This window comes from Zerene cesonia, unplaced genomic scaffold (assembly GCF_012273895.1).
Source record: "Zerene cesonia ecotype Mississippi unplaced genomic scaffold, Zerene_cesonia_1.1 Zces_u010, whole genome shotgun sequence".
NCBI classification, from domain to species: domain Eukaryota; kingdom Metazoa; phylum Arthropoda; class Insecta; order Lepidoptera; family Pieridae; genus Zerene; species Zerene cesonia.
The window spans coordinates 63708-76316 of NW_024045140.1; the positions used below are offsets into that span (position 1 = coordinate 63708).

Consider the following 12609-nt stretch of genomic DNA (forward strand, 5'->3'; position numbering starts at 1 on the left):
TGCCGAATTTCATCAAAATCGGTTGAGCTGGTGAAGAGTTCATTGGAAACATACATCATGACGCTGTGAAAGTTTGTTCGTTTGAAAGAAAGAAAGAAAATATGTCTATTATGACACAAACACGAAGGTAAATATAACAATAAAGGTCACTTCTTAAAATATATATATATGCCTTAATTAGGCCTGCCGCTCAGCGCTAGGTTTGGATGTATGTCCGTCAATCGCGCTGAAACGCGAAACTGCTGAACGGATTTTGATGAAATTCGGTATTTTATGTGCAATTTCGTCCAACTTCAGCTTCTTATGAGCTGACTTGGGTGATAGGATACTTTTTATCCCGATTAAATGCTCCCTTGGGATAAATTGGGAAACTTGGTATCCGGGCGGAGCCGGGACGAGGGTCTAGTATACCATAACTATTAATATATATTTTCTTACTTACAATATAGTAATAGACTAGCTGCCCCCCGCGGTTTCACCCGCGTAAGTCCGAATCCCGTAGGAGTATCGGGATAAAAAGTTGCCTATATGTTATTCCAGTTGTCCAGCTGTCTATCTATACTATACAACTTCATTACATTCGGTTCAGTACTATCTTGCGTGAATGTGTAATAAACAAATACACACATACACATACATCCATCCATCCACACAAAACTTTCGTATTTATAATATTAGTAGGATGGTTACCTGGAAGAGATGGCTCTGTAGCCATAAGGTCGCCTATTGTGCAACTTGTATTTTTAGTCTGTACTTTGTAATATTTCCTTTTGGTGTTTACAATAAAGCGTTATTCATTCATACATTCATTAATTCATTCGTTCATTCATTAATTCATCCGTTCATTCGTTAATTCTTTCGTTCATTGATTAATTCATTCGTTCATTCATTAATTCATTCTTTTATTCATTCGTTCATTCATTAATGCATTCGTTCATTCATTAATTCATTCGTTCATTCATTCATTCATTCATTCGTTCGTTCATTCATTCATTCGTTCATTAATTCATTCGTTCATTCATTCATTCATTCATTCGTTCATTCACAGGATGTTAACTCACAGGGAACCCCTTCCCGCAGTGATGGCACATTTTGTTGTTAGGTCTGCCCCTGTGCACGTTGCGGATGTGCTGCTCCAGGCAGGTGCTGTTTTTCGACGGCTGGAAAACGATTCGGATTTAAATCTGGATTTTTATTCGTTATTTACGATTGAATAGATAAATTTATTGATAATCGTTTAAAATTTTGTTTATTATACGACTAGCGGTCCGCCCCGCGGCTTCGTCCGTGATACATATATATATATAGCCTAAAGCCTTCCTCAGTAAATATGTTAAAAATATTGAAAAAAATTTTCAAATCATAGCCATAACAGCAAATCGGACCAGTAGTTCCTGAGATTAGTGCGTTGAAACAAACAAACAAACTCTTCAGATTTATAATATTAGTATAGATATATAAATATAAACGTACAAATACGTCTGAGCACGAGATAACTCATGTTATAGCTACAAATTCCAAAAGAATCTCACCATTTTCGTATTAACAAAACGATTTTCGAACACGCGCTTTCAATCAATCTTCGAGCTACTAAACACAAAAAATCTCATCTTACGAGATATATACATATGGTATTAATTTTCAGCTCCCAATTCCAATAAAATCTTATCATTTGCACTTTAAAAATATATGTAAGACAAACTGATTATATAAACTAAATATATGTAAGACAAACTGATTATATAAACTAAATATATGTAAGACAAACTGATTATATAAACTAAATTGTAATTGTTATAAATTGTAAATTTTCAAAATTTATAAATGTATGTATGAAAGTAAATATGAAATCCTACTAATATTATAAATGTGAAAGTTTGTAAGGATGTGTGTGTGTGTGTGTGTTTGTTGATCTTTCAGACAAAAGCTCTTGAACCGATTGCAATGAAATTTGCTACGTAGACAGCTGGACAACTGGAATAACATATAGGCAACTTTTTATCCCGATATTCCTACGGGATACGGACTTACGCGGGTGAAACCGCGGGGCGCAGCTAGTAAAAAAAAAAAAAATTTTCAACAAAACCATTTTACGAATCGCACATAACACACCCGTCACTCGATCTCCGAGCTACCAAACAGCGAGAATCTCACCTTGTTACATATATAGCACTGGTACGTGACGTGCAAATGCTTGTCCTCGATGTGCACGCGCAGCTTCGTCTTGTCGGCGAAGCGGCGCTTGCAGTGGTCGCAGATGAATCTGGAATTTTTGAAGTGAAACTTCTTTAGAATCGTTGTGATTTCAAACCTGATGCAACGGAAAAACGACAGGCAAGGGACACAAATACACAAATGTATAAATGAAGCCGGGAAAGAATGAGACAGAAATATACATACATACTATTTTATATTTTATATATATTCATCTCGTTCTTTTGTAGATTTACTGAAGTTTCACTTCTATCGTGCGTGAATCGCACACACACCTTTTTTTTTATTTTTTGAATCATTTATACCTGTTTTTTTTTTGCTCAAATTTTAAATTTAACCAATATTTTTGATTTAGCCGGTTTTTTTCTCAATTTTGACATTAAACATGTATTTATATTTACATTAAACAATAACATAATGTTGGGCGGAGAATTAAAACACAGTTACATATTAATTCACATCGTACAATGTTTAACAATCGACAACCATATTTAAAGGGGGGAAAAAGTAAAGCGCGAGCTATACGTTTTACAACCACAGATAACAAATATCTGTTGGTGACGCGCGATCTTCGTTTCACACACAAAGAAATCAAAAAAAATTTACAATTGTACGCCACATGGTAGATCACACTAGAACTTCATAATGTAATATAATGTAACCTTATAACCTGTGAATCACAATAAATATATATATATATATATATATATATATATATATAATCTTTCACATTATTTCTACAAAAAAAGTAAAAAGATAAGTATTTTTGAAGTATAAATTAAGGAAAATATGTTATTTGACACGACTTGACAAGACCCCATTTGACAAGACACATCCTGACATGACATGACACGACAATAACTAGATAACACACCATGTCATGACATGACACTAACTAGATAACACACCACGACATGACATGACATGACATGACACGCTTCAAACTCACTTAAACTGCTCCGGCGTGACGTGCTTCAAGCTATTCTTCAGGTGGCGCTGCAGTGACGCGACCGACGCAAACCCGACGCCGCACGGTGAACAAAACGCTTCGGGGTTTTGCTGGAAGTTATTGATTACTTATGTAATTTTATTTTGACGTGACAACGTCTTAAATTAGGTTGCGGCTCGGAGTCACTCATGAAAAAGGTAACGTTACGATGAGTCACCGAACTATGATCGGTCCGCCGCGCGCGCAGCACTAGAGAATTAGGCGCATTGAATCGGCGCATGCTTATGTCTCTGTCTCTGTCTTTTTAGTAAACAAAATATATTTTCTACAGTTAAAATTTGTGCAATTCTTATTTTCATTCAATTCCTTGTTCCTATTGTGCAATTTAATAATATTCATATCAATAAATATTCTACCGAGAAAAAGACGTTGTCACGTAAAATCTTCGCCCGTAAAACCGACTTTACAGGCAACCATTTTTTTTAGTTTTATAGCATTGAAATGCTTTATAAATGAGAAATTTTGTAGGAATAGAAAAAAATTTGATCACGAGGCGGGATTCGAAACCCGCGTCTTTTATCCCCATAGTCCGTAAAACCGAAAGAGTAGAAGAGATTCGATTACCGTGGCGGGATCACGGGTGGCCGAGAGGCTAGGCGTTGCTACGGTTTACTTATGTATTTTTATTTTGCCTAGCTTTTGCCCGCGGCTTCGCACGCATTAATTTGGGAGTAGTTTAATAGACGATATTATACATATAAACCTTCCTCTTTAATAACTCTATCTATTAAAACAAAACCCCATCGAAACCCGTTGTGTAGTTTTAAAGATCTAAGCATACATACATACCGGCGCGAAAAGCGACTTTTCCTGTATTTTATAGTATATAGTGATAGATTTGCTTGATATTATGAAGAGATAGCATCTATATATATTAGAAAGACGAAACTTTAGTATTTTTGTATGTTTTTAACGTTTTCATGCAAAAACTGCTGGAGCGATGTCAAAAATACTTTCACCATTGGACCTCCCTGAATGACACAGGCCGTATATCTACCACGGGCAGAGCCGGGGCGAACAGCTAGTAATATATTAAATTATGAGGAAGCATTTCGTTTGACTGACTTTAACAATCTTCGAAACCTTTTTTATAAGTAAATCTAATCCAATTCTATTCACTTTCCATCTTGTACACTAAAACGCATACATTCGTTCATTCATTCATTCCTTCATTCATTCATCGATTGAATAAGTATCCAATAAGTAGTTCTAATCACATTAACAGCAGCACGCTTCCCCAATTCACACTCACATTTAAACGTAAACATTCATTTGTTCATTCATTCGTTTATTCATTCGTTCATTCATTCGTTCATTCATTCATCGATTCACTAAGTATGTCTACTCACATTGGTAGTGGCGTGCTTCTCCAGATGTCGCTTGAGACTCGCCTTCCAACGGAATATTTTCTTACAAAACTGACAGGGGAACTCATTTTTCGACTCGTGAACCGATCTGAGGGATAAAAAAGGATTTAATTATATAATAATAATAATGATAAATGAATTCGATCTATCAACGCACAGCCCAAACCGCTGGATGGATCGGGCTGAAATTTGGCATGGAGATAGATGTTATGACGTAGGCCTCCGCTGAGATAGGATTTTGATAAATTCTACCCCCAACGGGATAAAAAGGGGGATGAAATTACCACGAAATTTTTTTGTCAACGCGGGCGAAGCTGCGGGCAACAGCTAGTTAATATATTAATATAGTGCTAATCGCTCGTGCCTAGACGGGTAGAACATATTTTAAATTTTCGTACTTTCACCTATTATCCTAATCAAAGACACATTCATCAAATGAGACTTCATGAAAATAAATAAATACATATATAAATAAATAAAAACATAGACTTTTTACAATTATTGTCTAAAATCAAGTACATTTCTTATATAACCCACTGACTACCAAACTAGTTGGGAACTGTGTTTCAAAATCCGTTCATCCATTCGTGAGTTATAAGTGGTGTAAATTATCTAAACTACACAACGGATTTTGACGGTTGTTTTTAATAGGTAGAGTGATTCAAGAGGAAGCTTTATATGCGTAATAACTATTTAACTACTGCGAATTAAATGCCTGCGAAGCCGCGGCCGAAAGCTAGTTATATATACAACAAATATTGAATTAAATTTTTCAAATTACACATTATCGAATCATTTTATGAAAAATATCAAATATCATATGCGTTTTAAAGCTAAGAACCAAACCCTGAAGCAAACCTTAACAGCGTAACCCACTCGCATTAATTTTATTTATTTAACTAACGCTGTTCTGCCTTACTCTTATCATTCAGGAGTATGATGTTGGTCGATTCTCAGACGTACCCGATATGCACAAAAAATTTCATAAGAATCAGTCCAGCCGTTACGGAGGAGTTTGGTAACTACTATAAAAATTGTGACACGGGAAGTCCTTTGTCCAGAAAATTACAAATCGAGACTTAAGCAAGGCAACATTATCAAAAAATGGTAATGGTAACCCACTCACAATTTATTTTATTTATTCATTCATTCATTAATGCTGTATTTTTCAAAACAAAATCACAATATGAGACTTAAGCAAGGTAATATCATCACAAAGAATCGAGACTTAAGCAAAGTAATATTGTTACAAAGAATCGAGACTTAAGCAAAGTAATATTATCACAAAGAATCGAGACTTAAGCAAGGTAATATCATCAGAAAGAATCGACACTTAAGCAAAGTAATATTATCACAAAGAATCGAGACTTACGCAAAGTAATATTATCACAAAGAATCGAGACTTAAGCAAGGTAATATGATCACAAAGAATCGAGACTTAAGCAAAGTAATATTATTACAAAGAATCGAGACTTAAGCAAGGTAATATCATCAGAAAGAATCGAGACTTAAGCAAAGTAATATTATTACAAAGAATCGAGACTTAAGCAAAGGCAACATTATCTACACTAATATTATAAAGAGGAAAACTTTGTTTGTTTGGTTGTAATAAATAGGCTCAAAAATTACTGTACCGATTTTAAAAATTCTTTCACCATTCGAAAGCTACATTATCCACGAGTAACATAGACTATATTTTATTTTGGAAAAAAATAGGGTTCCGTAACATATCTTTATTGAAATATCCAAACCAGTATACCTATACAGCTGTAGGGTTAGTTAGTTCGTTTGATATTATTTAAACTCAAATATATAACTCTAATCGCAATAATTCAGATATTCAACTGGACAGCTATATATTTTAAAGCTGAAGAGTTTGTTCGTTTGTTTGTTTGAACATGCTAATCTCAGGAACTACTGGTCTGTTTTGAATTCTTCAGTTTTAGATGCCCTACAATAAAAATATTGAGGGAGATATTATGCTTTATATGTACCACGGGCGAAGCCGGAGCGGACAGCTAATATATTATAAAGATAATATTATCACAAAATGGCGGTAACTCACTCACATTCTATGGTTCAAGAGCCCCGACCTGTGAGTGAATGTCTTCTCGCAGTCGCGGCACTGCACGCGCCGCTTGTGCGTGTCCCTGTGGTACCTGTGCTGATCCGCTGTGCTGGAATTGGTTTATTTATTTATTTATTCATATTTATATAATTAAAACGGTATTTAGCAATAACATTAATTATTATCTATCAATTTATTTATGTACATTACATGTCATCTCATTTCAATTTATAAAAACATCTTAATATATATAAATCTCGCGTCACAATGTTTGTCCTCAATGGACTCCTAAACCACTTAACCGATTATAATAAAATTCGCACACCATGTGCAGTTCGATCCAACTTGTGAGATGGGATAGTTTATATTATTTCAATTACGATAAATGACAACCCGGGCGGAACCGGGGCGTGCAGCTAGTATATTATATAATTATCATTCATTCATGAAATCATTCATTCATTAAGTCATTCATTGTTTTACGCTTCATAGACGCTCGTTCCGGCTGTGAAGATTCTAGTTTTATCCCAAGGGAGCTTTTTATCCGCTTGTGATTAATAATTAAAATAATCAACGTCGAGGGAACCATTATATTAACTATATTCAAATGAATATTTCGCCTTTACACTACTTTAAAATACTAACTAACTCACTCACTAATTATGTTCCTGTGAAAATTTCACCTAACGCATTATTTACCGATAACATCACTTACACACTCACACACTATATTAAATGTCTCATACATTACTCCTCAAATCACTAACTCAGCCACACAACCGCTCTTATCACTCACAAACACACCAATTATACATTCAAATTACTAACTAGTTTGTGATAGTCGAGCACGCTTCGGCACGGATTGGGCCAGCTCGCACCGGGGAAGTACCACACCCCCACAGACGACCGGCGTGAAATAGCATTCTGCTGTGTTTCGTTCGGTGAGTGGGGGAGCCGGAGGCCCATATCCTTTTCCTTCCCCTTCCCAGTCCGTTCCTATATTCCTCTCGCCAATCCTTTCTTAATCCCTTCCCAATTTCAAGTCGGCAATCTATTTCTAGAGGCGTAAGGTCTGCAATGGACCTTACATCTTCAAATGTCCACGGTCGGTGGTAGCGCTTACCATCAGGCGACACACCAGCTCCATTGCCGACTGTGACGTAGAAAAAAACCAACTCACTCACACACTCACCAATAACTAACTCACTCACAAACTCACCTAGACACATGGCCGCAAACGTCACACGAATAAGTTTTAGCCTCGCCACTATGCGAAGTCTCAAAGTGTCTTTGCAATGTTTTGGCGTCGAATGAACGCCTCTTACACACTGTGCATTCGTATCTGAAATAATTAATTATAAATTAAGTAGTAACATAATAGAAATAATATATATTTATTATATATAATAAGTAATAATATATCATCATCATCAGCCCATATATGTTCCCACTGCTGGGACACAGGCCTCCTGTGAGGGTTCAGGCCATAATCCACCACGCTGGCCAACTGCGGGTTAGCAGATGTCACATGTCGTCGAACTTTCGTTTCTTTGACAAGCCGGTTTTCTCACGATGTTTTCCTTCACCGTTTTAAGCAGTGGTGATGTTATCCACATGTGCAGATAAATTGAAAAATCAATTTATGAGAAATTTTGAAAGAATAGAAAAAATTCGATCACGAGGCAGGATTCGAACCTGCGTATCTTGCCTAACCGTAGCAACGCCTAGCCTCTCGGCCACCCGTGATCCCGCCACAGTAATCGAATTTCTTCTACTGTTTCGGTTCCATGTGCCTAAGGAGCACCCCACGCCATCTATTGAGATGATTAAGAACCATCACAACCAATACGAAACATTATTTCAATGATTACAATATTGTATCGATGGAACGCGGCCTTTGTTAAATTTAATTTTTTTGTTATATAGCATTGAAATGCTCTATAAATGAGAAATTTTGAAAGATGTTGATTTCAATGAAATCAATTTATTTCCTGCACGCTCGCCCGGTCTCGAAACCCGACTTATCGATTTTGAAGTCCGACCGGCTCAGCTAGTTTTAAATTTAATTTTTTGTTTTATATCAGTGAAATGCTTTATAAATGATAAATTTTGAAAGAACGGAAAAAAATACCGCAAAAATTCGAAAAAAGTCCCGCCTCGTGATCAATTTTTTTCTATTTCTCAGCTAGTTTTAATATAAATAATATACCTTCTCATATGCCTTTTGTAATGCGAGCCGAACCTTTCAATAGATGGCAGCACTGTTTTACAGACGGGGCACGTGTAGTTTCCGATAGTCTGTAAGTAATTATCTTTCTATATATACATATTTTTTTTTTTTACTTTTTTTTCACAGTTACATATTTTTCTCTATTAATTTATATTTTTTTATATTTCAGTTACAAATATTCTCTATGAATATTTTTTTTTTACTTTTTTTTCTTAGTTACATATTTTTCTCATTTCAACATTAACTCAATTGTTACTCACTAAAGTGCCTATTACTACTTACTATGTATTTCAATTTCATCCGTCTATCTATCTATCTATACTCACGGAATCGTGGCGCGTTCTCATGTGCGCGACGTACGCGGTCTCCTTCGTGAATGTGAGCAGACAGGTGTCGCACTTGTATGTGGAGCTGAGGAAGCTGTGGCTCGCCGCCAGTGCCGACCTCTCGGCCATCACCTGATCGTATGTCAGCTGTATTGTGTGGATTCGTTTCGTTTGTCCCTGGGGAGAGCGTGACTGTTTTTAGGTATTTTTTTTTTTTGATTTTTTTTTAATTTTTTTGCTTTTTTTTGCATTGTAATGATTTATAAGTTGTTAAAAAGTATATTATTATGATATTATTAGTATTTATTTAAAACAATCTGTTCGCCTCGGCTTTGCCCGTGGTATGTATATTAGCCTATATCACTCGGTGAAGTTGCAGCTTTCTAATGGTGATAGTATTTTGAAAATTGGTCCAGTAGTTTTTGAATTTATCCATAACAAACAAACAAACAAAAATACAAATTCTTACTCCTTGTAATATTAGTGTAGATAAAAAAAAAAAAAAACCAACATGACTATTTTTAATCAAAAACTAAATCTTCAAATTGTATATGTACTACGGCATTATAATATACCTACTAATATTATAAATGCGAAAGTAACTCTGTCTGTCTGTTACGTCTTCACGCGTAAACCATTGAACCGATTTTGATAAAATTCGGTATGAAGATGGAACGAAGCCGCGGGCGAAAAGCTAGTTCAAAATAAAACTTGAATCATCCCTTCTTTTTGCAAAAAAAAAACCTATACCTCTATCTCACTCTTTCTCCTACTTCTCTCATTGATCCGTCTCAGTCTGGCCATCTTCCTTTCTTTTAAGAAAGATTTGTTTATCTTTTTGTGTCTGTCTAGCTGTAAAGATTCCATGTCTGAAATTAATAACAATTTGCATTAGTATAACATTAGATGTGTTTGTAGTATTTATTTTAATAAAATACATTGAAAAAATTGTTAATATCAAATTGAGATGGAATCATTGTTTCACCCAGTTAACAGCTCTAATGAAACAAACACAAAAAATCCTTTTTCAACCGACATCTAAAAAAGAAAGAGGTATTTTTTTTTTTTGGGTATTTGAAAAACTCACCACACTAATCTTATCTTATACCTTTAAACGAGCAATTCTTGTATATATATATATATATTTGGAATCTCGGAATCGGCTCCAACGATTTTCATGAAATTTAGTATATAGGGGGTTTCGGGGGTGATAAATCGATCTAGCTAGGAATCTTTTTTAGAAAATGTCTTGTTCGTGTTTTATTCGTGTTTTTTTTCCCTGACATCTATTGGTGAATAATAATACTATTTTGCTTCGTAGACAGCTGGACAACTGAAATAACACATAGGCAACTTTTTATCCCGATATTCCTACGGGATACGGACTTACGCGGTTTCAACCGCGGGTCACAGCTAGTATTATAAATGTGAACGCTTGTTTGTTTGGAAGTTTGTCCGTTAATCGTGCTGAAACTACTGGACTGATTCCTTGTCTGATTCCTTGACTGAGTCGACTTGGGTGATACTTTGATACTGACTTTTATACCGATTAAATGCTCCCTTGGGTTAAAACAGGAATCTCTATATCCGGGCGGAGCCGGGACAAGCGTCTAGTGATAAAATAAAAACTCACCCAAATTCAGTGAATTCTTGTTGTCTTCAATAATATCTTTATTATTCAATTCTGATGTATCTTTATGTCTGATATTTTTCTTATCCTGGAATAAAAAAAATAAAAAAAAAATATATATATATACTAGCTGCGCCCCGCGGTTTCACCCGCGTAAGTCCGTATCCCGTAGGAATATCGGGATAAAAAGTTGCCTATGTGTTATTCCACTTGTCCAGATGTCTACGTACCAAATTTCGTTTCAATCGGTTCAGTAGTTTTTGCGTGAAAGAGCAACAAACACACACACAGCCTTACAAACTTTCGCATTTATAATATTAGTAGGATAGTAGGAAGTAGGACTAGCTGCCCGTCCCGGCTCCGCCCGGGTAGTCGTTACAAACTATACTAATGTTATAAAGCTGAAGAGTTTGTTTGTATGAACGCACTAATCTCAGGAACTACTGGTCCGATTTGAAAAATTCTTTCAGTGTTAGATAGCCCATTTATTGAGGAAAGCTATATATGTACCACGGGCGAAGCCGGGGCGGACCGCTAGTCAAATTTGGGATACAGACAGGGAATGAGCTGACTTTTTATGCCGATTAAATGCTCCCTTGGGATAACTAAATCTAAATATATATAAAAATCCAGCGTCATAATGTATGTTCCCAATGAACTCTTCACCAACTCAACCGATTTCGATGAAATTCGGCATTTTATGTGTAATTTCGTCCAACTCAAGATATAGGCTAGTTTTTCCCAATAATATACTGTTAGGAGAAGAGAGACGTTTCTTGTGGCAGTAGCGGGGAGTCGAGTGGGAGGAGTCTATTTTCAATATAAGCGCTTGCGAGCTCAGTCTGGACACACTTCGCGTTGAAGCCACTTGGCAAGAGGAACTTCTGCTCGTTGATATAGTCAACCTGTCTTTCTTGTGAATTTCGCGTGTACTTTAATTATAATTGTGATTGTTAAGATATTAGAAATTTCATTAGAGTTTTAGTTTAGTTTGATTTCCTTTTTGTAATAATAAGTAAATAAGCTAGGTGTATTTTTGTGAGTTTTTTTGTTTATTTCCACTTCTGGTTTTCCTAAAATCAGAATTGGGATAGACCACACGTGTCTAGATCCGCTCTGACCATTACAAAATCGGCAGGCAGTTTAGCAATTTAATTTGAGACTTTTTGTGGGTAGATATAAATAGTTACGTAGGTTTTATAGCAAGCGGTTTGCATCGTTATGCTGGGTACGTAAGTGAACAAGATTAAGTGCGATTGTATATCGGTAATTCACGGTGAGTTCATTCCAATTTACTTATTATCCCGAGAGTGAATCATCTTGTCTACATATCTCACGTAAAGCGGCGAATATGCATAACAGTAATCGTAAAAGTAGAAGCCGTTCTAGAAGTCGCAAATCGCGCCACTACCGGCACGATTCTCGCGCAAAGGGATCTGAATCTCACACAAGTCGCCGTGTCCAACGTCGTGGCCGACGTCATGATTCGCAAGCGAGTAATTCGTTCAGGGGACATACCCCACCTGGCAATTTATTAACCCAACAAATGCAACAGATATTAGATAGGTTGACAACGCTTGAGGAACAGCAGCGTGCGTTGCCGCAAGCCCCCTACGAGCCGACCGCTGTCGTCGTACCTCATGCAACGCCACCTCCGTCACAACCACCGCAGCCCGAGCTACGCGAACGGCTGGCGGAGGCGACCAGAGAGGGTGCGGGCCGTCGCGACTCGGCGGCTCCGCCTTCGCTCGAGCGCTCCATGAGT

The 12609-nt window shown here is 36.4% G+C and overlaps 1 protein-coding gene across 1 annotated transcript in view; it reads right to left on the reverse strand.

Moving 5' to 3' along the window:
* LOC119839210 (zinc finger protein 845-like) overlaps positions 1–12609 on the reverse strand; it is a 92331-nt gene that overhangs the window by 2536 nt on the left and 77186 nt on the right. Inside the window, exons 6-16 of the mRNA XM_038365429.1 lie at positions 11678–11757; positions 10848–10932; positions 9965–10083; positions 9215–9391; positions 8868–8956; positions 7878–8000; positions 6660–6767; positions 4573–4678; positions 3164–3273; positions 2155–2263; positions 1062–1160 (exon numbers count right to left, since the gene is read on the reverse strand). Of these exons, the coding sequence (XP_038221357.1) occupies positions 1062–1160; positions 2155–2263; positions 3164–3273; positions 4573–4678; positions 6660–6767; positions 7878–8000; positions 8868–8956; positions 9215–9391; positions 9965–10083; positions 10848–10932; positions 11678–11757 (1205 nt within the window). The remainder of the gene's footprint in view (positions 1–1061; positions 1161–2154; positions 2264–3163; positions 3274–4572; positions 4679–6659; positions 6768–7877; positions 8001–8867; positions 8957–9214; positions 9392–9964; positions 10084–10847; positions 10933–11677; positions 11758–12609) is intronic.